The 27,720-nt window shown below is 36.6% G+C and overlaps 2 protein-coding genes across 2 annotated transcripts; one reads left to right on the forward strand and one right to left on the reverse strand.

Annotated features, from left to right (window-relative positions):
• Nucleotides 217–4,682, forward strand: TAS2R42 (taste 2 receptor member 42). Its single transcript, XM_021092350.1, has one exon. The coding sequence runs from the start codon at nt 2,638–2,640 to the stop codon at nt 3,586–3,588; it is 951 nt and encodes a 316-aa protein (XP_020948009.1). The 5' UTR covers nt 217–2,637; the 3' UTR covers nt 3,589–4,682.
• Nucleotides 19,299–21,801, reverse strand: SMIM10L1 (small integral membrane protein 10 like 1). The gene has a single exon (XM_003355574.4). It carries the CDS (start codon nt 21,463–21,465, stop codon nt 21,259–21,261), a length of 207 nt encoding a protein of 68 aa, XP_003355622.1. The 5' UTR covers nt 21,466–21,801; the 3' UTR covers nt 19,299–21,258.

Here is a 27,720-nt window from a genome sequence, read left to right on the forward strand (position 1 = left end):
TTTTTTTGCTTTTTTGCTTTTCAGGACCAAACCTCAGCACATGGACATACCCAGGCTAAGGATTGAATCAAAACTACAGCTGCTGGCCTATGCCACAGCCACAACAATGCAGGATCAGAGCCACATCTGCAATCTACCCCATAGCTCATGGCAATACTGGATCCCTGACCCACTGAGCAAGGCCAGGGATCAAACCCTCATCCTCATGGAAACTAGTTGGATTCATTTCTACTGAGCCACAGTGGGAACTCCCAGTTTTACTTCTTTATAAAAATGGATATGTAAACTGTGTTTGTGTTTGTGAGATTCATTCACGTTTTACCTAACTGAAATTTAGTTGCATTGTTTTATAGTATGAACACCACTATAAATATTCTTGCATATGTTCTTAGGTTAATATATGAAGAAATAAAAATTTTTTTTTTTACCCAGAGCCAGTCATATGGTAAAAGTTCTATAAATGTTACCTGTTATTAATATCAGTTATGATATTTTTATAATTAGTAAAATATGTGACTCAAATTTATAATTTCCCCACCAGATATTGAGTTCTTCCAAGTTAATTTACTGGCTCAACTAAAAAAATCATTGAAATATTTTTAAAAAGACATATCTGGCATATACAACATATCAAGAGCACGTATACAGTATATCAGTACCATGCTAAACCTTGACATATACAACAAGAGACACACACAACAAGAGGACATAAGCAAAAAATTAGTACCCCTCTAAACCTTGATAAGAACCACTCTAATTAGTACAGACATCCTTTATGCTAACAAAAGTGGTGAGTTCTGGCAAACTAAATTTCCTATGGAATACAGTTCTTAGGCTTACTGATAAGAGAATATAGTTGATGTCTTATGTCTTGACTCCAATAATGCTTCAAATATAGATTCTCTGGATACATGTGGACAAAACAGTAAATAAGAACTTTAGAATAGTGCAATTAGGTATGTTTGTAAGTGGTCAGATAACTCTGCTTAATGGTAGGCTATATGGCATGCCACAGTCCCTATTCTGGAAAATGTTCTGTTCCGTGTATCTTGGATAAAGATACATTTAGCTTGACTTCTAAAGTTTACAGTCTGTAAATTCTTACCTTAGATTATCTTCCACACTGCAGATACAAACACAGATTTTGGCAAGGAAAATGCAAAAGGAGTGATAAAATATCAATCCGTATTTGCATATTAGCAAACAAAAGATTATCTTGTCACTCATTGCCTCACATGAAAAATTGCAGCTTATAGCTATGGTAAAAAGAAGAAAACATCAAGTGACTGGACTAGATAAAAGGACCAGGACTGGTATTCACAGAGATAGGAGTGGCCGCTATACTACTTTAGAAGTCGTTGTTTTTATACCTGAGACAGATCCATAATCTAGATACCAAGCAGGGAATTTTAATATATTCAATGACACAGAGAATTTAAAGTCCTTGGATAACATACTTAAAATGGAAAAATGTGTGAGATAATGATTTATTTTTGAAATTATCTAGGGGTTATATCCAGTATGTGTTAATTACAGGCTAATTTTATGGCTAAAAAAATATAATAAGGCCACTTCAGACTTTTTAATACTCTTCATAAAGTTTTTGCATACTTTTTTTGGCATATGACTTATTGTTAGATTTTTTTTATATTTGTTGAGGTTATGGTAATTTTATCTTTTAAGGAAGATTTTATTTTAAACACTGGTGGGTATGAAGAAATGGAACAGATTTTTGTAAATTTGTTTTATGTCCCCAAACCTTGCTGAATGAACACAATCATACTCTAACAATCTATTAAAGAATGTGTTTGGATTGTCTCAATGATGATCTGTGAATAAAAAGTCTTTTTTCTTTACAATGTCACTTATTTTATGTCATTTTCTTATGAAATTCTAAATATCCTGGGCAAATATCCCCTCCCTTTCTCTCCTAACAATAATGATGGTAGTTAGCTTTTCTGTGTACACATTATATTGTAGTCTTATTTCTGTATCATTATTTCTTTCTGGGTTTTCACTGTTTTATGGATTTCCTTATGCTTTCCTTTTTTCATAGTAAATTATTGCATTTGGAAAAAGCTCTGACACACAGTAGGCATTCACAAAATGTAATCATTGAATAAGAACCGAATTAGCTTATTTCTCGAGTTTTCTGTGAAATACAGCTAAGATATTTGGATCCAAATGGTATAGGATTTCAGGTGTGGAGGGAAGTACAAATCAGTGAAAAAGAATCTGGCCCACATTTGCATGCTAACATATTTGACTTGAACATTTTCATCATCACCACAAGTGGAAATTTTCAGTCCGTGCCAGTGATAAATGGACACGCAAATGATTTGGCTTGAAAATCAGTAGCTCTTTCAAAGAAGTAAAACCATTTGCATTGAATGTACTTGAGACTGTATACCTTAGCAGGTCTCTCTGGATTATGATAGGCATTCCAATAAAAACAGAAAGACTTTCTTAGGTATCTCTGACACTGATTCCAACAGAAAGAGGTTCTGCTTAAGACTGGAATTGTAATAAAGGCCGTGAAGATAAGTATCAGAGATGGATGTTATTTTGCCACAGCTTCATTATAAATCTTGTGCTGAGATATAGTATTAGACGTTTGGATTTGTCTTTCCTGTGGAAATGTTCCCTATGTTGAATACAATCTTTCTGATACTGTCAGTAGTGGAATTCATAATTGGAGCGTTGGGCAATGCATTCATTGGACTGGTAAACTGCTCTGAATGTATCAAGAATCAAAAGATCTCTTTAGTTAACTTCATCCTCACCAGCTTGGCTATCTCCAATGTCAGTCAACTGTTGGTGGCTTTGTTGGACTCATTTATAATGGGACTACCTCCATGTTTATTGCTCACTAACAAACTAGCAAAACCTATTACTTTGCTTTGGAGAATAACTAATCACTTGATTACCTGGCTTTCCACCTGCTTAAGCATTTTCTACTTCCTTAAGATAGCTCACTTCTCCCACTGCCTTTTCCTCTGGCTGAAGCGGAGAATGAACAAAGTCATTCCTGGGATACTTGTATTTTCTTCGGTCTTTCTGGTTTTTGACTTTCTACTGCTAGAAACATTTAATGATCTTTTCCAGAATATAGCATCTGAAAGTAATCTGACTTTAGATAAAAATCTCTATTTTAAAAGCCTGAGTCTCCTTAGCTTGACCTTTTTCTTTCCTGTTATTCTGTCCCTGATGTCATTGCTTTTTTTGTTTCTGTCCTTGGTGAAACACACAAGAAATTTGAAGCTTAACTTTGTGTGCTCGAGGGACCTCAGCACACAGGCCCATAAAACAGCCATGAAAATGGTGATGTCAGTCTTCCTCCTCATCATGGTTCATTTTTTTTCCGTACAATTGGTAAATTGGTTGTTATTTGTGTACTCTGACAACGAGTTCATAAAGTTCCTCATGTTAGCAGTATATGTCTTTCCCTCCGGCCACTCATTTATTTTGATTCTGGGAAGCAACAAACTAAGACAGAGAGCCTTGAAGGTACTGAGGCATCAAAAAGCTTTGAAAAGAGAAAATCCATTGCCTTTACAGATACGCTTTCAAGAGTCTTTTCAAAGATAAAAACTTAATGAGGAGATTTTAAGGACCAATTTTTACTTCTACTGTTTTGTTTTCCTCTTGGGTTGCTTTAAGTATTGTTGAGCATAACTGAAATTTTCCCTAAAACAGGTTGCTTTTGATGATAATTCACACATGGTTAGCCAATATAGTTTTAAAGGTATTCAGCTTTTGTTTAAAACATGGGTTACCAATATTTTTAAGTCTCAAATCTTCTTTCAGAGAGAATCTATATTATTTAATTTTATATGCAAAATAATTATTTATTTTAAATAATTAAAATTATTTAATTTTATATTAAAAGATGTAATTTTATTTGTGGGAAAGGAGGCATGTAGCTCTTTAGAGATCAAGATAAATTAAAAACTTGACTAAGGAGAAGATCTACAAAATGTTGATAGAAAAGTTAATTGAGCAATGGAAACCATAGGCGGGAAAATTATGGCCTCATAGGTTAAAAGTCTAACTTTTTTTAAAGTAAGAAATCAGTGCATTGTTATTAGAGGTCTTATTGATAACAAAGGAATAAGATGTACCAGAATAAGAATAATATCTCTGGTGCAAAATAAATTATCTTTAAGTAGAAATTGGAAATGCTAATCTTAATCTGAATCCTTAAATCATAAACATTTTTGATGTGTCTGGGCACTTACTAATTTTGCTAAATTCCAGAGTTTACAGTGTGCATTTTTAGAGTGGTAGAAGTCAATACTTCTACTCTGATATGTGATAGAATTAAAAATATATAGAAGAATTGCTCCTTAAATCAAAAGCACACTCACTGCTATTACAAAAATGTCAAAGCACATTTTGAGAATGATTATGTTTATGTTTGTGCACATACATTTTGTGTAATCTGATCATTAGAGAAACAAATGGAAACAGGTCTATAGGGAAGACATAGAAAGTAAAGTTTTTGATGGAACATATGCTTAATGTAAATTTTAGGCATGCATGTATATATATTGTGCTGTTTTGGCTATAATAACCTAAATTTAGATAAGGTAACTACAAATTGTAAATAAGGTTAAGGATTGGAAATTCATGTAAAATTTTGAATATAATGGTATGGATTATAAAACTGCACAGATGCTATACATGCATATATAATGAATTTATTAAAAATAAAGAATTCTTGGAGTTCCCATCGTGGTGCAGTGGTTAACAAATCCAACTGGGAACCATGAGGTTGCGGGTTCAATTCCTGGCCTCGCTCAGTGGGTTAAGGATCCATTGTTGCTGTGAGCTGTGGTGTAGGTCGCAGACGCAGCTCGGATCCTGTGTTACTGTGGCTGTGGTGTAGGCCAGTGGCTACAGCTCCGATTCTACCCCTAGCCTGGAAACCTCCATATGCTGCAGGGGCGGCCCTAGAAAAGGCAAAAAGACAAAAAAAAAAAAAAAAAAAAGAATTCTTTTTTTAGGTCCTTATATTTTATGTTTACTTTAGATTGTGTTAAAAGAAACAAAAAGCTACAGTTAAATGGTGATAAATAAATGAGCTGTAAGTTAATATTGATAAAGCCATATAGGTAAGGGCACTGTTTTAGGGCTGTTCCTTGGAGCTGGGAATGATGTTAGAATTATTAACGTTCCTTCCCACCCTCACAAAGCATGTGTAGAACACTAAACTGCAAGCACATCTAGGCTATGTGGTGCTTTTGTGTATCAGTAACAATAATGATGTTGATGACAGTTTTAAGGATAATGGATTGCCTTTTTATACTAAGTAATTTGCATTTTACAAAATAAAGTGGATGCCTGCTATTTTGGGCACTAAGTATTTTACAAAGATTGATTATCATTGTAGTCATCTTGCTTTGGTAAAAAGTAATATGCAAATCAAGCTAAATACATTTAGATTCAGATATTGAGTTTGTTTTGTTTGGGATATTCTTTCCTGTAAATGACTTAATCTTGTATTCTTAATCTTGTATTCTTTATAACAAAAATATTAGTTTTTTTTTTAGTGTTACTACACTTTTCTTTGATAAGTATGATAAAGTAATTGAGCCCACGTATGAGAAATCTTTGTTTCTAATAAGTGGACCTTCACTGTAAATGTCTAACTAGGAGGAAGTCCATACTTCTGCAGCAACCTTAGGGAGATGGAATTATAAGGCACTGGCTCTATTCTTGTCAAAGAAGTACACCAAAGGACTAATAAAGGAAGAACAGGCCATAGGCTAGGGTAGTTGCAACTGATGTATTGTAGACTGCATGTTCGAATGGCAGACGAGATCAAGCTCTACACTCATACTTTCCCCATTCCAAGAGCCTTTGTGGGGGACCCAAGAGCAGACAAGCCACAGTCCAAGAAGAGCTATCTCAACATATGTGTTGCCAGCCCCATACAATCTGAAGAAAGACTGGAATGATTATAATCTACCCTGAGACGAAAATGTTGGAGAAAGCGGGAGATGATCGCTGATTTCTGGCTAGCCGCCCTTTTCTCACTCACTAAATAAATATTCATTTTAAGAATCTGGGTGTAACAGTATAAAGTGGGCTTGGGATGGGGGCAGACAATAGAAAGAGACAAATAGAAACCTCATTGGTGATGTAACAGACACAGGTAGGAAAAAGGAGAATTCAAGCCAAAAAACAGTAGTATTAATGATAGAAGCTCATTAAGATCATCAGTTGACTCACCTTTATCTACATTTACATAAGCAATAGTTTACTACTGTATTAATATTAATAGCACAATAGAAGTCAGCATTTTGTTTGAATTAGGCCAAAGTGGATTTCAGAATGTATTTTTTCACCATTTCTTAGAGGAAATGTCACTCTTTTTATTGATAATTATAAAATAGGTGTTTATAAATTTTCTGATTTCAGTTATAATTGTCATTATAAATTAGGACTCATTAATTTTGATTGTACCTATAGCATATACATAAATTTAATCATTATCTACCCAAACATTTTGTAACAATATACCTTTTATTTGTCCACACAATAACATTCTTTTTTTTTTTTTTTTTTTATTTTCCCACTGTACAGCAAGGGGGTCAGGTTATCCTTACATGTTTACATTACAATTACATTTTTTCCCCCACCCTTTCTTCTGTTGCAACATGAGTGTCTAGACAAAGTTCTCAATGCTACTCAGCAGGATCTGCTTGTAAATCTATTCTAAGTTGTGTCTGATAAGCCCAAGCTCCCGATCCCTCCCACTCCCTCCCCTTCCCATCAGGCAGCCACAAGTCTCTTCTCCAAGTCCATGATTTTCTTTTCTGTGGAGATGTTCATTTGTGCTGGATATTAGATTCCAGTTATAAGTGATATCATATGGTATTTGTCTTTGTCTTTCTGGCTCATTTCACTCAGGATGAGATTCTCTAGTTCCATCCATGTTGCTGCAAATGACATTATGTCATTCTTTTTTATGGCTGAGTAGTATTCCATTGTGTATATATACCACCTCTTCCGAATCCAATCATCTGTTGATGGACATTTGGGTTGTTTCCATGTCCTGGCTGTTGTGAATAGGCTGAAATGAACATGCGGGTGCATGTGTCTCTTTTAAGTCAAGTTTTGTCCAGATAGATGCCCAAGAGTGGGATTGCGGGGTCATATGGAAGTTCTATGTGTAGATTTCTAAGGTATCTCCAAACTGTTCTCCATAGTGGCTGTACCAGTTGACATTCCCACCAACAGTGCAGGGGGGTTCCCTTTTCTCCACAGCCCCTCCAGCACTTGTTATTTGTGGATTTATTAATGATGGCCATTCTGAGTGGTGTGAGGTGATATCTCATGGTAGTTTTGATTTGCATTTCTCTTATCATCAGCGATGTTGAGCATTTTTTCATGTGTTTGCTGGCCATCTGTATATCTTCCTTAGAGAACAGCCTATTCAGGTCTTTTGCCCATTTTTCCATTGATTGACTGGTTTTTTTGCTGTTGGGTTGTATAAGTTGTTTATATATTCTAGAGATTAAGCCCTTGTCAGTTGCATCATTTGAAACTGTTTTCTCCCATTCTGTAAGTTGTCTTTTTGTTTTCTTTTGGGTTTCCTTTGCTGTGCAAAAGCTTTTCAGTTTGATGAGGTCCCATGGGTTTATTTTTGCTCTAATTTCTATTGCTTTGGGAGACTGACCTGAGAAAATATTCATGAGGTTGATGTCAGAGAGTGTTTTGCCTATGTTTTCTTCTAGGAGTTTGATGGTGTCCTGTCGTATATTTAAGTCTTTCAGCCATTTGGAGTTTCTTTTTGTGCATGGTGTGAGGGTGTGTTCTAGTTTCATTGCTTTGCATGCAGCTGTCCAGGTTTCCCAGCAATGCTTGCTGAATAGACTTTCTTTTTCCCATTTTATGTTCTTGCCTCCCTTGTCAAAGATTAATTGACCATAGGTGTCAGGGTTTATTTCCGGATTCTCTATTCTGTTCCATTGGTCTGTCTGTCTGTTTTGATACCAGTACCACACTGTTTTGATGACTGTGGCTTTGTAGTATTTCTTGACGTCTGGGAGAGTTATGCCTCCTGCTTGGTTTTTGTTTCTCAGGATTGCTTTGGCGATTCTGGGTCTTTTGCTGTTCCATATAAACTTTTGGATAGTTTGTTTAGTTCTGTGAACAATGTCCTGGGTAATTTGGTAGGGATTGCATTGAATCTATAGATTGCTTTGGGTAGTATGGCCATTTTTACAATATTGATTTTTCCAATCCAGGAACATGGAATATCTTTCCATTTCTTTACATCTTCTTTGATTTCTTTGATTAAAGTTTTATAGTTCTCTGCATATAGGTCCTTTACCTCCTTGGTCAGGTGTATTCCAAGGTATTTGTTTTTGTGAGGTGCAATTTTAAAAGGTATTGTATTTTTGTACTCTTTTTCTGAGATTTCATTGCTGGTATACGGAAATGCGACTGACTTCTGAATGTTAATCTTATAGCCTGCTACTTTGCTGAATTTATTAATCAGTTCAAGTAGTTTTGGGGTTGAGTCCTTAGGGTTTTCTATGTATAGTATCATGTCATCTGCATACAGTGACAGTTTGATCTCTTCTCTTCCTATATGGATGCCTTTGATTTCTTTTGTTTGTCTAATTGCTGTGGCTAGGACTTCCAAAACTATGTTGAAGAGCAGTGGTGAGAGTGGGCATCCCTGTCTTGTTCCAGATTTGAGTGAGAAGGCTTTCAGTTTTTCCCCATTGAGGATTATATTTGCTGTGGGTTTATCATAAATGGCTTTGATTATATTCAGGAGTGTTCCCTCTATACCCACTTTGGCGAGGGTCTTGATCATGAATGGATGTTGGACTTTGTCAAATGCTTTTTCTGCATCTATTGAGATGATCATATGATTTTTGACTTTTTTTTTGTTAATGTGGTGTATGATGCTGATTGATTTGCGTATGTTGAACCATCCTTATGAACCTGGGATGAACCTGGGATGAACCTGGTCATGGTGTATAATTTTTTTGGTATGTTGTTGGATTCGGTTGGCTAAGATTTTGTTGAGAATTTTTGCATCTATATTCATCAATGATATTGGCCGATAGTTTTCTTTTTTGGTGGTATCTCTGTCTGGTTTTGGAATGAGGGTGATGGTGGCATCATAGAATGTCTTTGGGAGTACTCCTTCTGATTCAACCTTTTGAAAGAGTTTAAGGAGGATGGGCACCAATTCCTCTTTATATGTTTGATAAACTTCACCTGTGAAGCCATCTGGTCCCGGACTTTTATTTGTAGGGAGTGATTTTATGATCTCTTCAATTTCATTTCTAGTGATCGGTCTGTTCAGTTGGTCTGTTTCTGCTTGATTCAGTTTTGGAAGGCTGTAAGATTCTAGAAAATTGTCCATTTCTTCCAGATTGTCAAACTTGTTGCCGTATAGTTGTTCATAGTATTCTCTTATGGTTTTTTGTATTTCTGCTGTATCCGTTGTGATTTCTCCTTTTCCATTTATAATTTTGTTTATTTGGGTTCTTTCTCTCCTCTTCTTAGTGAGTCTGGCCAGGGGTTTGTCAATTTTGTTCACCTTTTCAAAGAACCAGCTCTTGGTTTTATTAATTTTCTCTATTGTTTTTTGAGTCTCTATTTTATTGATTTCTTCTTTGATCTTTATAATTTCCTTCCTTCTGCTGACTTTAGGACTTTTTTGTTCTTCTTTTTCTAATTCATTTAGGTGGAGGGTTAAGTTGTCAATTTGGGATCTTTCTTCTTTTTTGAGAAAGGCCTGTATTGCTATAAATTTCCCTCTGAGCACTGCTTTCACAGCATCCCATAGATTTTGAGAGGTTGTGTCTTCATTATCATTTGTTTCAAGGTAGCTTTTAATTTCCTTCTTGATTTCCTCATTGACCCACTGGTTTTTTAGTAGCATGTTTTTTAGTCTCCATGTAGTAGGTTTTTTCTCTTTCCTTTTCCCATGGTTGATTTATAACTTCATGGCATTGTGGTCAGAGAAGATACTTGAGATAATTTCTACGCTCCTAAATTTATTGAGATTAGCTTTGTGTCCCAATATGTGGTCGATTCTTGAGTATGTTCCATGAGTATTTGAGAAGAATGTGTATTCTGCTTTTTTTGGATGTAGTGTCCTGAAGATATCAATTAAGTCTAACTTTTCTATTGTTTCCTTTAGGATCTCTGCTGTTTTATTGGTTTTCTGTCTAGAGGATCTGTCCGTTGATGTGAGGGGGGTATTAAGGTCTCCTACTATGATTGTATTCTCATCAATATCTCCCTTTATGTCTGTTAATATTTGTTGTATGTATCTGGGTGCTCCTATATTTGGGGCATATATGTTGACGATAGTAACATCCTCTCCTTGGATGGATCCCTTAATCATTAAGTAGTGTCCTTCTTTGTCTTTCTTTATGTCTTTTGTTTTAAAGTCTATTTTGTCTGATATGAGCGTTGCGACTCCTACTTTTCTGTCACGTCTATTGGCTTGAAATATTTTTCCCCACCCTTTCACTTTCAATCTATATGCATCTTTTGTCCTAAGGTGAGTTTCTTGTAGGCAGCATATTGAAGGTTTTTGCCTTTTTATCCACTCAGCCACTCTGTGTCTTTTGATTGGGGCATTCAGTCCATTGGCATTTAAGGTGATAATTGATAGATGATTATTTATTGCCATTTGAACCTTGTGTTCCAGTTGACTCTATGGTTCTCCATTCTTCCTTTTTTTTTTTTTTTGGTTGGATGGTCTCCTGTTATTATCTGCTTGAGTGTATTTTTTTTTCATTTTTTGCAAATGCAATATTTGCTTTTGGCTTGTGGTTGCCCTGTTTTTTAAGTATGCTAACCCCTTCCCATAATTGTGTCCACACAATAACATTCTTTATCATGCATTAATTAAGTCAACAATTTTGAGAATAAATTATATGTAGGCAGTTCCCAGGAGCTGAGACAGATCTATAGTTATGCAGATTTTTTTAAAATGTGATTATTAACTTGGACTTAGAGCTTAACTCATGGCATATGGTACTTGTGATTTTTATACTTTTTATTCTATCCTTTATATTGAGTTTCTTCTCAGTATAACCATAAACTCAAGTATTCTTTAATGACTGAGCATCTCCTGTCTGACTTGTTTCTATCTAGTTTCTATCACTGCTAAACCACACTTGCTAGTGAATAGGCTTCAATACCAGTTCAGAGCCTTTCTGAAAACATCAGGGATTTCTAGGGCCTTTTTGCTCCCTGCTATGAAAGCTAGAGCTTTCTACCTATCTTCAACTCCCTGGGGGTAGAAGTAGTTCTCTTTCATGGAGAAAAATACAAAAGCCACACAGCTTGGGTGCTAGATGTGTTATGCTTTTATGATTCAGTGTGACTTCTGATTTGAACCAGGAAGCCTAGAAAGCACAGTTGGTTATTCAAGGTTAGTATGGACATCTCTCATGAGTTCATATGTATGTTATAAAATTGCAGTCCTTTCTTGTTCTAATACTAATTTCACAGTCAAAGCTTATTCATTTTCTCCTTTTCTGTGTTCCCAATGGGATTACCAACCAAGTTAGCACTCATGCAGTTGACAGATAGTTATTGAGGGCCTATTATTTGCCAAGCCCTCCTTGTTCTAGGAATTGGAAATTGATCCATGGACAAGAAAAACACAGTCCCTTTCTTCATGGAGCATATGTGATTGCCAAAATGGCTAAAATTGTGTAGTGTAAGTGCCTGACCATAAGCTTTTGATTGTTGAGCATTCATTTAAGGACACCCATCTTGCACAGACATATTGCCAGCTGTATGACACAGCTACTAGTAAAACACCTAGATAAGAAACTAGGTTGCCCCCTAGTGAAGTTCTCCCTTGAGGAAGATAACTGAAAGTTTGCTCAGTGACCCCATTCTTCCCTTCTCAAGCCTGAATTCCTGATCTTAAGTTTTAAATTCACCAATAAAGAGTGAACTTGCAAAACCCTACCCTCAACCCCAATAAAGGCAGAGCCCCAGGTCTGTGCTTTCTTTCTCTTTCTCCCCATGACTTCACCGTGTGGCCCTGGGTGTGCTGTGTACCCTCTAGGACCTACGAGTAATAAACCTTATTTTTTTTTGAAGTTCCCTGACAGTCTGTTGCTGAGATGGGTCTTGCAATCATAATAAGAACCACAAGGGCCAGTTCAGCCACAACACTGGCTCTGGTGGGGAAATGTCTGTGGGGGCTCCCACAAGTTGTCTGGTACCAGGTTAGTGGTTCAGGCATTCCTACCCAGTGGAGAGGATGAGACCAACACAAAACAGGTTGCTTGTCAACCAGAGTCAAAACTAGCTGAATGGGGAATTCACTGTCAGAGGACAGTGGGCAAAATCCTGTCTTTTTCCTAGAGAAACTTCATATATATTCAGCTGTGGGTAGAGAGATGTTTGCCTGGACTTAGGAGGAACTATAAAGCACACACGAAGGAGCTCTCAATGAGTGCTAATAATGTACCCTTAACCAATTAAGTAGAATCCCTAAGGGCAGTTCAAAGGTGTTAATATATATTACATATTAATTATATATATATATAATATTTATATATTTAAAGTTACAAATGATATCACATATAAAATGACACAAAATAACCTATTCACAAAATAGAAACAGACTCAAAGATTTTGAAACCAAATTTATGATTACGCCATGACAGGAGGAGGGATGGATTGGGAGGTTGGGATAAACATATACACACCACTGTATATAAAATAGATAAGTAACTAGGACCTATTGTATAGCTCGGGTAAATCTACTCAATACTATATGGTAACCTATATGGGAAAAGAATCTGAAAAGGAATGGATATATGTGTACATATAACTGATTCACTTTGCTGTATACCTGAAACTAACACAATACTGTAAGTCAACTATACTCCAATGAAATCTAAAAGAATAAAAATAAAGTTATCTAGGCAACTCCTATATGCAGTCAAGGTTGAGAAAACCATTGTATTAGAGCTACCTTTTGTCATAGCAAAAAAAACAAAACCAAAAAATCAAAACCAAAACAAGATAAAATGCATTTTACCATAAATTAATTTTTTATGAGGAAAAGACTTTTACCAAAATTAATGAAAAGGAGAAACTCCCTCCTATTCATTTAGTTCCTTTCTAGTTTTGCTTTTTTTTCTACTTTATTTTTCTTATTATTTTTTCCCTCTCAGCTGATAATAGCTTATTCAGAATCAAATAGGCAGTAACTTATTGGAAACCAAGCTCAAAAATTCAGAGTAATAGCTCAGATAGAGATACGATTTTGGTACATTTGCATATGCTTTTACATTGTTCTGAAAAATCACTTCTCTTGTCTATGTCTTCAAAAATTTTTAAAAAGCTTTTTTTTTTTTTGCTTTTTAGGGCCATACCCATGGCATATGGAGGTTCCCAGGCTAGGAGTCAAATCAGAGCTGTGGAGCTGTAGCTGGTGGCCTACACCGCAGCCACAGGAACGCAGGCCAGGGATCAAAACTTCATCCTCATGGATGCTAGTCAGATTCGTTAACTGCTGAGCCATGAGGGGAACTCCTTAAAAAGCTTTAAAACCTAAGCCAGTTGTCACTATCCTTAGGACACTAGAATTAACTCTTGACTATAGATTTTGTAATAGCCTTCTCAGTGTTGTAATTGCACTTTGGTCAAACTTTTGTGATATTCAATAGTAGTGGTTGATTTAATATTGCTTTTTCCTCTACTCTGTGAGCTCCTTGATGTTGCTTCTCTTTATTACACTTGTTTCATCTGTAACATTATCTAAAATGTTATGGCTTTTATTAAATAAAATTAATGAATAATGCCTGTGTTATAGAGATTCTTTTTAGAGAATTCTATTAAAATCAAGAAACTTCACAACTTAGAATAGATTTACAAGGAGATCCTGCTGAGTAGCATTGAGAACTATGTCTAGATACTCATGTTGCAACAGAACAAAGGGTGGGGAAAAAATGTAAATGTAATGTATACATGTAAGGATAACTTGATCCCCTTGCTGTACAGTGGGAAAAATAATGCCTGTGTTATAGAGATTCTTTTTAGAGAATTCTATTAAAATTAAGAAACTTCACAACTTAGAATAGATTTACAAGGAGATCCTGCTGAGTAGCATTGAGAACTATGTCTAGATACTCATGTTGCAACAGAACAAAGGGTGGGGAAAAAAATGTAAATGTAATGTATACATGTAAGGATAACTTGATCCCCTTGCTGTACAGTGGGAAAATAAAATTAAAAAAAAGAGAAAAAATTAAGAAACTTGAATATGAATGGTATTGTTTCTGTTGAAAAGAAAGTACAAATCAGTGTAAAGAAATCTTTAATTCCGAGGATAATTTGATTTATAATGTATCCCTTTCAGTAAAAAAGGTTAAAAATCATTTTGTACTTATTAGAAGTAAGCACAATTTTAGTTTTTAGATTTACATGTCAGTGTGACTAAACTTTTCTTTAATGACCAAGATAAAAAAAGATTTAAACAACTATGCATAGCCCTTGGTTCTTATGAGTGGGCTTTAGCAGTAGATGTCTCTTTGGGATTAAGTCCTCCCTACTCATGTACTAATCTTAGACAGATGAAGCTATAAGAAGCAGTGGCCTATTCCTGATAATAGAAGAACAGAAAATGAATGTTAAAAGATGAGGCCTGGGTTATAGGCGGGGCCAGGTGGTGTGTACTGTACTCTCCCTGTTAAAATGGCATTTAGAGATTGAGCTTTTGAGCTTCCCTTTTCCATAACAAGAGCCTGTGTTAGAGACCCCAGCCATTATCTGAGAAAAACAACCACATCCATAGCTAGTCCCATGCAATCTGGAGAGAACTGGATCCTATTCTGCAACCAGATTATTGGGAAACTAAAAGAATTGTCAATACGTTCTTGCTGGTGACTTCCCTCCAAAATAGACTTCTAGTCTTGATGGAATGAGTTATACACATTTTCTTTTTCAGTTTGCCCACACCTAAGACCAAGAGTGTTAGACAAATAATATGCTTCTAATGCTAAAAGAGGCATGTACTTGAGCTCCACCTTGGGCCTAGAACTTAAACTGGGAAGATATTTTAGTGTTCCAACTATGATGTCTTGAACTTTACTGAAAGAAAAGGTCCCAGTGCAACTATGCATGGATCAATACAGATATCAAAGAATGGGACAATGTTTAATGTCTGATGGTTCATATATTTCGCCTGCTGCTCTTGATTAAAGCTCATGTCCTCCGAGCCAGGGGCTCTCATAACTGAAATACAGAAACAAAGGGGCCATCTACAAAGTCCATTCCTCCACAGTCCACTCACCTGTGATGTTAGCTAATCCTCTCTGCGGAGATCTATGTATGCCCTGTGCTGGATTGCCCAGAATAAACTTTCATTCAAAAAAGTTTGATCGGAGTTCCCGTCGTGGCTCAGTGGTTACAGAATCCCACCAGGAGTCATGAGGTGGCAGGTTCGATCCCTGGCTGCATTCAATGGGTTAAGGATCCAGCGTTGCCGTGAGCTGTGGTGTAGGTTGCAGATGCGGCTTGGATCTGGTGCATTGCTATGGCTCTGTTGTAGGCTGGCAGCTGCAGCTGATTAGACTCCTGGCCTGGGAAACTTCATATGCCGCAAGTTCGGCCCTAAAAAAAAAAAAAAAAAAAAAAGAAAAAAAAAGTTTGATCAATTCAAAAAAAGTTTTATTTTTGGAGGGAGATTATTTGCAGAAAAAAAGTTGCAGGTGACAGATGGGTTATTTTCAACTTCAGGAATGGGTTGGGGGCACCAATGCGGATACAAGTTCAGCAAACTTACTATCTTAACTTATATATTGGTACTTCTATCCTTAGCCCCATATTTGAATGAGTTAGTTTGAAAAATAACATTTTATATAGATCTAACCTGACCTCTAAATTTCAAGCCTTCTATTAATTATCATCCTCTTTGACTTCAGTTTGGGATGCTTTTTCTTTTTTTTTTTGGTGGCACCTGCAGCATGTCAAAGTTCCCAGACCAGGGATTTTATTAATTAAAAAGCTAAACTTTCCATTCCCATCCCTTTATGACTCCATGTGGAAATCCTATTTTCTTTCTTGACTCTATCAAATGCTACTGATACTCCACCAGGAAAAGTCCCCATTAAAATAGGATTGCAAAATTTTCTAACAGAAAAATCAGTTAGGCCTCCACAGGACAGTGCTGACTTAGCTTCAAGCTTCATGATTATATCTGATTTCTATTCTGTCACAGAAAGGAGTGGTGTTTTTGTTTGTTTTTTTTTCATCTTAGGGGAAACGTCCTTTCCTCTCTCTCCTCTATACCCTTCATCCTTTTCCCCACAAGTAGGCCAAATGACTTTAGGCATCAGAGTATACACTACTTGAATTTACGTATCATATTATGTTAAATATTTATATTTTAATACAAAAGTCACTCAATAATTGTATTTTTAAAAAAGATATCATCAAGTAATACTTGTGTTTGAGAACTTAAGAAAGGCAATGGTTTTATTAAAAATTACCTATTCATGGAGTTCCCGTCGTGGCTCAGTGGTTAACGAATCCGACTAGGAACCATGAGGTTGCAGGTTCAGTCCCTGCCCTTGCTTAGTGGGTTAAGGATCTGGCGTTGCTGTGAGCTGTGGTGTAGGTTGCAGACTCAGCTCAGATCCCGCGTTGCTGTGGCTCTGGCGTAAGCTGGTGGCTACAGCTCCGATTCGACCCCTAGCCTGGGAACCACCATATGCCACGAAAGTGGCCCAAGAAATAGCAAAAAGACAAAAAAAAAAAAAAAAAAAAAAGATATCATCAAGTAATACTTGTGTTTGAGAACTTAAGAAAGGCAATGGGTTTATTAAAAATTACCTATTCATGGAGTTCCTGTCGTGGCTCAGTGGTTAACGAATCTGAATAGGAACCATGAGGTTTCATCCCTGGTGCTGCTGAGTGGGTTGAGGATCCGACGTTGCCGTGAGCTATGGTGTAGGTCGCAGATGCAGCTTGGATCCTGCATTGCTGTGGCTCTGGTGTAGGCTGGTGGCTACAGCTCTGATTAGACCCCTAGCCTGGGAACCTCCATATGCCGCACGTGTGGCCCTGGAAAAGACTAAAAAAAAAAAGACAAAAAAAAAAAAATTCCCTATCCATTTAAAAAAATCAAATCCCTCATCAACTGTACCTTTAGAGATAAACTTGAGAATCACTTGTGGGTTGGCCAGTTGCTATGACCTTGGGGAAGTTGCTTAAACTTGCTCAATCTTAGTTTCCTTATCTGAAAAGTGATGAAAATATCTTCCTCATAGGGTATTTGATAGAATTATGGAGATCATATAAGTACATAAATTTTTATATTCCTGGTATTAAAAACTCAATAAAACTTCAAAAATATGCTAATAGTGATGATACACTCTTTTAGATAAGTAATCACATGAATTTTTACCCTCAATTAAAAAATTCTTTAAAAAATCTCGTTCCCTTACCTTTAGGTTGTATGTTACTATGATCACTATTTCTCTTTAAACTATAACGTAGTCACCATTCCCCAGCATTTTTCTTTTTTGTCAGTTATACTGCATAAACAAGTTTTTTCTTTATTCATCAGAATTATGCCACCTCTTAGCTTCTTCAAGTTTAGATACCTCTGGATCAATCAATATTCATCATGCCCTGAAAAAGCTCAATTTATGGGTAATAAAGTAGATGACTTTAGTATCAGGGACACATATCTTTCTTTTATTAACTGATGATTACTTGTAGAAAAATCAACTAATTTGGCATTCATTCAACAATATTTATTTATCTATTTGCATTAGGCAATATTCTAGGCTGGGGATAGAGCAAAGAAAAAAAAAATCTTTGGCTTTATGGATGTGAGCTGAAAGGATTCCAAGAGGAATAAAATTACTTTTAAATTAGAATAACAAATGGATAATAATAAGTGGGCAGGGCAAAAATCTTTTCTCCCATGGGAAACTTCATTAGGTTATATATTGTAGGATAAAAGGTACATATCTAGTTTTAAAATGTGACAAATAAATGGTAAATCATGGAGATTTCATTCACTTCCTACTGTATATACCAGCTATTACAGGCTGTAAAATTCAATAGGATGGAATACCTTCCCTCACAAAGCTTCTAATCAAGTTGTGGGATATAATAAATCTACTAAAGTGCCTTAATTTCTTCAAAAGACTAATATGAAGAAAAAAGTTGAAGAAGGCACTTGTTCATGTAGCCACCCAAATGGAGCATCTGTGGATGTCACTATTCCAGAGCTAATGGCAGCCATTCTTTTGTGTTACAAATTGGGACATTAGGGCCTCTAGGAAATAGTGATGCCCATCAATAGTCAGCCCACTGGCAATACTGATTTCATTTATCAAGTTACATTTCCGATATTTAATTTTTTTCTTTTTTGCATTTTTAGGGCCGCACACATGGCATATGGAGGTTCCCAGGCTAGGGGTCCAATCAGAGCTGTAGCCTCCAGCCTAGGCCACAGCCACAGCAACGCCAGATCCAAGCCAAGTCTTCGACCTACACCACAGCTCATGGCAATGCCAGATCCTTTACCCACTGAATGAGGCCAGGGATCGAACCTGCGTCCTCATGGATACTAATCAGATTCGTTTCCGCTGAGCTCCTCTAATATTTTAGACTAAAATGTTTCAGTTACTGCACTTTCACAGCAATCTGTAATTACCAAGGGGAGAGATTATACCAAGGGAAACTGTCTTCTTGGATTTTTCTTTTTTAACACATTTGATAGTTAATGTACAATTAGGCACAAATAAGGCAGCCTCTGAAAATGGCATAGGTTGATAATAACACAGCCCCTAGACTGATTAAAAATGAATCTAATCTGTAATCTCAGCACTGGGAAAAACTTACTGGAAAAATTAATGTCTAAGTTTACTTAAAATACAAGTAGAATAACCATAGACCAAAAAAAAAAAAAAAAGAAAGAAAGAAAAAGAAAGACAAAGGAAAAAAAAAACGCAGAAGGAAGTTAAAGTGCTCTAGTTTGGCTGGAGACAAGGAAAGAAGGGCAGGAAGAACGATTTACCCAAAGCCAGATATGGTATTGGAGGGGGCACTTATTTTACAACCCTGGTAGTATACTTGTTTGTTGGATACAACTAACAGAATATAGAACCCTACAGTTTAAATCTCTACCCTAGCAAATAATTGCCCCTTTCAGCGCAAATGTCTCCCCTAGTATCTTCCTGGAGGATCTTCTCCACAAAGACAGGGTCAGGACCCTACAAATCTCCTTCAGGACTAAAACCCTCCACTGGAAAAGCAGGCACTCCAAATGAGAATTTTAAGTTTTATTCACACGTTAATGAGATATGCTGTAATGACAAACACTGTTTATTGTGTATACATCAAGCACTAAGTCAGGTTTATTTTTAATTCTCAGGCTGATTTTTCAAGATGAGTATTTTTACTCTCATTTGATAGAACTGAGGAAACTGAAGTTTAGACAAGATCAATGGCCTCCACAAAATTTGTTTGCATTTTAACAGACGTCTGTCTGATTTAAAAACTTTTACTCTGGTGCTCTTAACCACTGGTGTACATTTCGATTACCTGGAGGACTTTTAAAAATGAAATTCAAATTATTTTTTAATCAAAGAAAATATATAGATGGATAAGAAAAATCAAGAAAAATCAAATAATACTGTTAGACTGGTAATGGAAAACAGCAATCCTCCACATTTTCTCTGCCCATCCCTGATTTTCTTTCTCCAGAGACAATCACTTTTAACTCTTAGGTGGTCCTTATTGTACTTTTTTCTAAGTAACATGTTTATATTACCTTTTTATCAACTTTTCTGATTAGATCTTGATTGATTCTCCCTCATTATGCATACATCTCCTCTCCAATCTCCCCAATGTTACCTAATAATTTGTTACATTATATTTTCAGCATTTACATAATTATGACTGATGTTATATAACTAATACTATTCACAGTTGAATTATGCAGAATAGTTTTTAAACAACATCTTACGTTTTCTGGGGGTTCATAATTACTCAGCTTTGTGCCTAATTTAAAAAAATCTACAGACAACTAAATTATCTCCAGACTCTCTAAATACCAAAAATCTCTTGATTCTATATTCAAACACATCAGGTAATGCATGTTTTTCTTTTTGAGACATACCACCAGAACTGTCATCTTTAGGCATTTCTTGTTGACTTCATGCTGTTTCCCTCTCTTTTCCTCTTTCATAATTATTTTTAGCAACTTCATGGCTATTGCTTAATTAATAAAATGCCCTCTTCCCCATCAACAACAGACGGTATCTCCCAACTTTCCATTTTATAAGGACTCCACCACCATTCCATGTACCTCCTCCCTCCATCCTCACTGGAAACTGCTTTTACACCATTAAGGCTGACAACACTTGCATTCAACTTTGTAACCATAATTAAGTATCCTTTTAAAAAGATGAAGAACATAAATAGCATTTACATTATTTAAATGCTATTCAATAAATCGCCAAGCTTTGTGCTATGCCTGGATTTCCTTCTCTTTGGCTCCAAGGTCTTTGAACTGCATGCTACTTATAGGGACATTGAAATGGAAGCCACTTTCTTACACTCCAACCCTCTGATCCAAATCTTGCTGCACTTTACATTGTTTGGTATCTGAAGGATGCATTTCCTGTACAGTTTGTTTTGTTGTTGTTTTAATAAAAGTATCTTTTCTTTTTGGCCACAGCTTGCAGGGCTTGATGTAGGATCTCGGTTCTAGGACCAGGGATTGAACTCCAGCCACAGGAGCGGTGAAAGCAGCAAATCCTAACCACTAGTCAACCAGGAAACTCCCTCACTGAAAGTTTCTGATGATGTGTTTTCTTTTGTGGGATAAAGAAAACCTATGCCTGCACGTTATAGTCTTAAAATCTTAAGCTTGTAAGTCATTCAATGTCCTGTTTATAATCCAGTCTCTTAGTAGCCTTCCCTTTTTATAACGCATCTTGCTTGTCTCGTTTGTTTTAAAGACGCACAGCTTCTTAAACACCGTCGTGGGTCTTAACTGAAGTTTTCTATTCCTGGAGTCGCGTACCTCTTCCTCGTTTCGCCAGCGCTTTGGAGGCAGACGCAGTTAGGGAGACGGGCTGAAAGCGGAGAGCGCAGCCCCGACCGTGGCCAGGCACTCTCGCGAGATACCGGGGCTCCTCGCCCTCAGCTCCGCCGCGCCGCGGAGGCGCCTGGGAGTCGGCCATCATGCAGGCCGGTGGTACTGGCTGCTTACTCAGGGCTCTAGAAGTGTACCTGCAAGCGGATGTTGAGGACCACGGAGCCCGCGATGTAGAAGTAGGGGAAGTTCATGCGCAGCTGCCAGGCCAGCTCGAAGAAAGCAAGCAGGGTGCGGGAGAGCCCCTTGCAGAAGACGCCGTACGAGCTGGGGGCCACGGCCTGGGTCGGGCCCCTCAGGGCCAAGGATGACGGAGCCGACGTAGTAGCCATGGACCGGTTATCGCCGCTCGCCCGGTGCTGTGCCTGGAGCCGAGGGTGATCGCCCACCCGCGAACCCCCGACTGACGGCCTTGATCACGAGGCGCCAGGGGCTAAGCGGCCGCTTGGCTCACTCTCGCTCCTCACGCAGCCGCTGCTACTTCCCAAGCGGCGCGGAGACCGGGGGCAGCCGCTGGCGCTCCGCCCCTTCCTGTCTGCTGCTTAAAATGATATTCCGCATTTAGAGTTTAACTGTTGGTAGGTCCGAGGGGTTATTCATATATATGCTATACAGTTATTTTTTATAGCAGATACAAACAGCCTTACATACTCTTTTCACTTTAAAATGAAAAAAAAAAAAGTAGAATTCTGTAATTTTCCATAGGGTACAGTCCAAAGCCTACGTTAAAACTCAGGTTTGTCTGCTTTGTGATTTGGGCTGCGAACCAGAAATCTTACCCTTTTGATTTAATAACATTAACTTTAATATCAGGGCAAGATGATCGTATACAAGTTTGGGCACAAAGGTTTTGTATTCAGAACATACTATAACGTAAAAGGATCACAATATTGGGCGGTGGGTTTATTATAACGACTATTTCAATTGCAAGTGTCAGAAATTACATATTTAAGCAAATACACATATACACGTATATACTTTTTTCAGTACATGTTATACACAATATCAAATTCCTACCCGTGTAAACCTATGAAGAGTCCTTATTAGGTATGGAGGCTTGTATCATTTCTGCATGAAGATGCACCTATAAAATATGTGGCTGGGCCCTAATGCTTGGAATACTACTTACCTTTACTCCCAAACTCTGAATAGGCTTAGGGTAACATCATACTGGATGGTTCTTAACCACATATTTTTCTGGTGTTCAAATAATGCCCACCTCATTATCCTCTGTAATCTCTTAAACTAGTAAGCACTGTATTTTTTCCTTATAAACAACCTCTACTTTCATGAGTTATTCAGAAATGTGACCCTGATCATAACCTTCAGCTCAGTCTAGTTCTGAAAAGCATTGTTGATGAAATATCCCACATCTCACCCTTCACTGAATAATTGTAAATATTCAAAGCACAATTAATGTGTTCCAGAAGACTTCTCTTTCTGTACATCATACTCATGATAAGATTGGTACAAATAACATGCATTGTGTGATTTGTAAAACTCACGTATCCTCAGCTAGAATTTCTTTTGCTAAGATTGGTACAAATAATGTGCATTGTGTGATTTGTAAAACTCACGTATCCTCAGCTAGGATTTCTTTTGCTAAGATTGGTACAAATAACGTGCATTGTGTGATTTATAAAACTCAAGTATCCTCAGCTAGAATTTCTTTTGCTACTTTGCTGTGTCAATACTAACTCAGCGACTAGACAGCACTTAGAGGAACTGATTACCTGTTACCTAAGACAACTTCTAAAATACAGATATAGAGACTGAAGAGTAGTGTAAAATGAATGACAACTCTGAAAACCAGGAGGTGTATAGTGCCAGTGTAGAAGTACAATTTACCCTTTCTGAAAATTGAAAGACTATTAGAGGTATTGTGTCCCAGAAGTCATTAAGTCCTTGGGTCTTCCATTTCTAACTCCATAACACCGTGGACTCATTCTTTTCCAGTGTTCTGCACACCCCCATGCCCCTTTCAGCTCTGGTTAACTCCATGAAGACCCTGTTTTCTAGTTTGGAAGTGAAGCAGCCCTTTACTTCCAACATGGCTAGGTTGATGTCCTGTTCCATTTGGAAAGGACTACTCAAAGAAGAGCAATCACAAATCTCCAGCTCCTACTCATTAATGCTGTAGAGCTGACGAAAGATTTCTATCAAGTGAAACTGGCAGTGGAGGGTGGGACAAGACCAGTATTTTACATGGTTGTGGTTTTTATTTTGTCCCGTGATCTTAGGACTTAAGTGACCCATCCACACTCTTTGCCAAGTAGGCACATGTAAGTAAGCTTTCAGCAGGAACATGTCTTAAACTATTTCTCTAGACGATACCTATTAACCCTTTCCTAGTCTTTCTTAACCTTCTATTGTTAACCCTGTGTTCCCAGTTTATTACTTTCTCTTGGCTTTAGTTTAATGATGCTTTGAAAAAGTTTTAAGGTGAGCTGCAGCAGATCTTCAAAGTACCTTACTGGCAAATTATCAACTCCTTTTTAAAAAGAATTTGCCAATATTATTCTAATATTGACCAATTAGTTGAGTGTATATGTTTATGTTTATTTCCAGGCTTTCTATTCGATTCCATTGAACTATGTATCTTTTTATGACAATACCATTTGCTCTGATGATTACAGCTTGTGCTATAGTTTGAAATCAGGATTTGTAATACTCTCAGCTTTGTTCTTCTTTTTCAGGATTGCTTTGTTCAGGGCCTTTTGTGGTTCCATAGAAAATTTAAGATTTTTTTCTATTTATGTGAAAGATTCTATTTTAAGATTGCATTCAACCTATAGATCTCTTGTAATGATACAGACATATTAACAATATAATTCTTCCAATCCATGAGTGTGGAATAGCTTTCAACTTACATATATCTTCATTTTATTCAATTTCTTTTATCAATGTCTTGTTAAATTTCTTTTATCAATGTTTTGCAGTTTTCAGTGTACAGATTTTTTTAACCCCATTAAATATATTCCTAGGTATTTTATTCTTTTTGATGCAGTGATAAATGGGATTGTTTTCTTATTTTTTCTTTCTGATAGTTCATTGCTTATTGTATAGAAATGCAACTGATTTTTGGATATTAATTTTGTATCTTTACAAGTTTACTGAATTTCTTAATTCTAGTAGGGCTTTTTTTTGGTGGGATTTTTAGGGGTTTTTTTTGCATTTAATATCATGCTATCTGCAAATAAAGACAGTTTTACCTTTTCCTTTTCAATTTGGATGATTTTTATTTTTTATTTTGCCTAATTGTTATGGCTGACTTTCATTATTGTGCTGAATAAAAGTGAGATTGGGCATCATTGTTTTGTTTCTGATATTAGAAGAAAAGCTTTTAGCTTTTCACCATTGAAAAACTGTGGGCTTGTCATATAAAGTTGAGATATATTCCCTCTATATCCAGTTTGTTGCAAGTTTACCATCAATAGATGTTGGATTTTGTCAAATCACTTTCTGCATCTACTGAGATGATCATATAATTTTTTTTACCTTCCATTGTGTTAATGCAGTGTATTACTGAACCATCCTTTCATCTGAGGAATAAATCACACTTAATCATGATGTATAATCCTTTTAATGTGCTGTTGAATTTAGTTTGCTAATGTTTTGTTGAGGATTTTTCATTCATGTTCAAATGACCTGTGAACAGGAACATTGACCTGTAATTTTCTTTTCCAGTAGTGTTCTTGTCTAACTTTGCTATCAAGGTAATGGTCATCTCTTAAAATGAATATTGGAAGTGTTTCCTCCTCTTCTGTGTTTTGGAAGGGTTTGCGAAGGATTGGTATTAATTCTTCTTTGAATATTTGGTATAATTCACCAGTGAAACCAATTGGACCTGGACTTTTTGTTTGTTTTGAGGTTTTTGATTACAGATTCAATTTTACTAGTAATTGGTTTGTTTAGATGTTCTTCATGTTCATTTTTGTTTTTTTTCTTTTTAGGGCTATACCTGTGGCATATGGAAGTTCCCAGGCTAGGGGTCAAATTGAAGCTGCAGCTACAGGCCTACACCACAGCTGTGGCAACATCAGATCCTTAGCCCATTGAGCGAAGCCAGGGGTTGAACACATATTCTCATGGACACTGTATTGGGTTCTTAACCTACTGAGCCACAATGGAAACTCTGATTCAGTCTTGATGGAGTGTATATTTCTATGAATTTATTGATTTCTTCAGGGTTGTCTAATTTGTTGGCATATAATTGTTCATAGTAATTTCTTATGATCCTTGGTATTTTTGTGTTTCAGGGGTAATGTTTTCTTTTTCATTCATAATTTTACTTACTTTAGTCTCTCTTCTTTTTCTTAGTCTAAGAAAATGTCAATTTTGTTTATCTTTTCTAAAAATCAAGTATTAATTTTATTGCGCTTTTCTATTTTCTTTATAATTTCTATTTTAATTTTTGTTCTTATCTTTATTGTTTCCCTTAATCTACTTACTCTGGATTTAGTTCGTTTTCCTTTTCCTAGTTCCTTAAGGTATATTAGGTTGTTTGATAACTTTTTTCTTTTTTCTTATTTTGGTCTTTTTGTCTTTTAGGGCATGGAGGTTCCCAGGCTAGGGGCCAGTCAGAACTGTAGCCACTGGCCTATGCCAGAGCCACAGCAATGCTGGATCTGAGCCATGACTGCGACCTACACCACAGCTCATGGCAACGCTGGATCCTTAACCCACTGAGCGAGGCCAGGAATCGAACCTGCGTCCTCGTGGATGCTAGTCGGGTTCGCTAACTGCTGAGCCATGACAGGAACTCTGATAACTTTTTTTCTTTATGTAGGAATTTATTGGTATGAACTTCCCTTTTAGAACTGTTTTTGTTGCATCAAGTTCTGATGTATTGTGTTTCTTTTTTTGTTTTTTTGTTTTTTAGGGCCACACCAGTGACATATGGATATTCCCAGGCCAGGGGTTGAATCGGAGCTGTAGCTGCCAGCCTACACCACAGCCACAACAATGCCAGATCTGAGCTGTGTCTGCAGACTATACACCACAGCTAATGGCAATACTGGATCCTTAACCCACTGAGCGAGGTCAGGGATCAAACCTGCAGGCTCATGGTTCCTAGTTGGATTTGTTTCCGCTACACCAAAATAGGAACTCCCTGATATATTGTGTTTCTGCTTTTGTTTGTCTTAAGATATTTTTTGATTTCATTTTTGATTTCGTTTTTGATCCATTGATTGTTCAGGAGCATGTTGTTTAGTCTTCATTCATTTGTGAATTTTCCAGTTTTCCTTTTATTGCTAAGAATTGTTTTGTGGCCTAACATGATCTATCATGGAGAATGTTCCATGTGTACTTGAGAAGAATGTGTATTCTGCTCTTGTTGGGTAGAATGTCCTATAAATGTCTGCTAAGTCCATCTGACCAACATATAGTATAAGTCCATTGTATCGTTACTGATTTTCTGTTGGTATAATCTGTCCATTATTGAAATTGGGTATTGAAGTCCCTCCCCTACTATTATATAGGTTATCAATAGATAATATACTGCTTTGTGGTTGCCAGGCTTACATGAAACATATTTTTAACAGCCTATTTTAAGGTGATAACAATTAACTTTAAAATCATACTTAAATTCTACAATTTTACTTTCCATACCCCATGTTTTATGTTTTTGATGACGCAAGTTACATCTTTTTAGTTTGTGTATCCATTAACAAATTGCTGTGTTTATAGTTACATTTAATACCTTTGTCTTTTAACATTCATACTGAATTTATAGGTGATTTACCCACCACCATTATAACATTAGAATATTCTGAATTTAACCATACACAACACATACACACACACACACACACACGTGTGAGAGAGAGACAGACCTTTACCAGTGAGACATACTTTCATATATTTTCCTGTTACTAATTAGCTTCTTTTTGTTGCAGCTTAAAGATGTCCTTTTGACATTTCTTGTAAGGCTGAACTAGTGGGGATGAAGTCCTTCAGCTTTTGCTTGTCTAGAGAGTTCTTTATCTCTCTGTCAAGGACAACTTTGCTAGGTATTCTTTTTTATTAAAAATTTTAAAAATTGAGATATAATTGATATATAACTTTATATTAATTTCAGGTATGCAACATAATGATATGATCGATATATGTGTATAACATGAAGTAATCACCACAATCGGTCTAGTTAACATCTACACCATACATAGTTACAGATTTTTTTTTCCTGAGTGAAGTGTTTTGGTTGGCAGGGTTTTTCTTTGTTCTAGCACTTTCAGTATTTAATGCCATTCCCTTCCATCTGTAGTTTCTGCTGATAAATCTGCTGACTGTCTTATGGGGTTCCCTGTTCATAAGTTGTTTATCTCTTGCTGATTTTAAGACTCTTTCCTTGTCTTTAACTTTACACAATTTAATTATAATGTGTTTCTTTCTTTTTTTTTTTTTTTTTTGGTCTTTTTAGGGCTGCACCCGTGGCATATGGAGGTTCCCAGGCTAGGGGTCGAATCGGGGCTGTAACTGCCGGCCTATACCAGAGGCACAGCAGCGCTGGATCCAAGCCTTGTTTGCGACCTATACCACAGCTCATGGCAATGCTGAATCCTTAACCCACTGAGCAAGGACAG

The sequence above is a fragment of the Sus scrofa genome, chromosome 5 (genome assembly GCF_000003025.6).
Source record: "Sus scrofa isolate TJ Tabasco breed Duroc chromosome 5, Sscrofa11.1, whole genome shotgun sequence".
NCBI lineage: Eukaryota > Metazoa > Chordata > Mammalia > Artiodactyla > Suidae > Sus > Sus scrofa.

Coding starts and splice junctions, on each gene's coding strand:
- SMIM10L1 (XM_003355574.4), bottom strand. CDS start 21,465: ATGGCTACTACGTCGGCTCCGTCATCCTTGGCCCTGAGGGGCCCGACC.
- TAS2R42 (XM_021092350.1), top strand. CDS start 2,638: ATGTTCCCTATGTTGAATACAATCTTTCTGATACTGTCAGTAGTGGAA.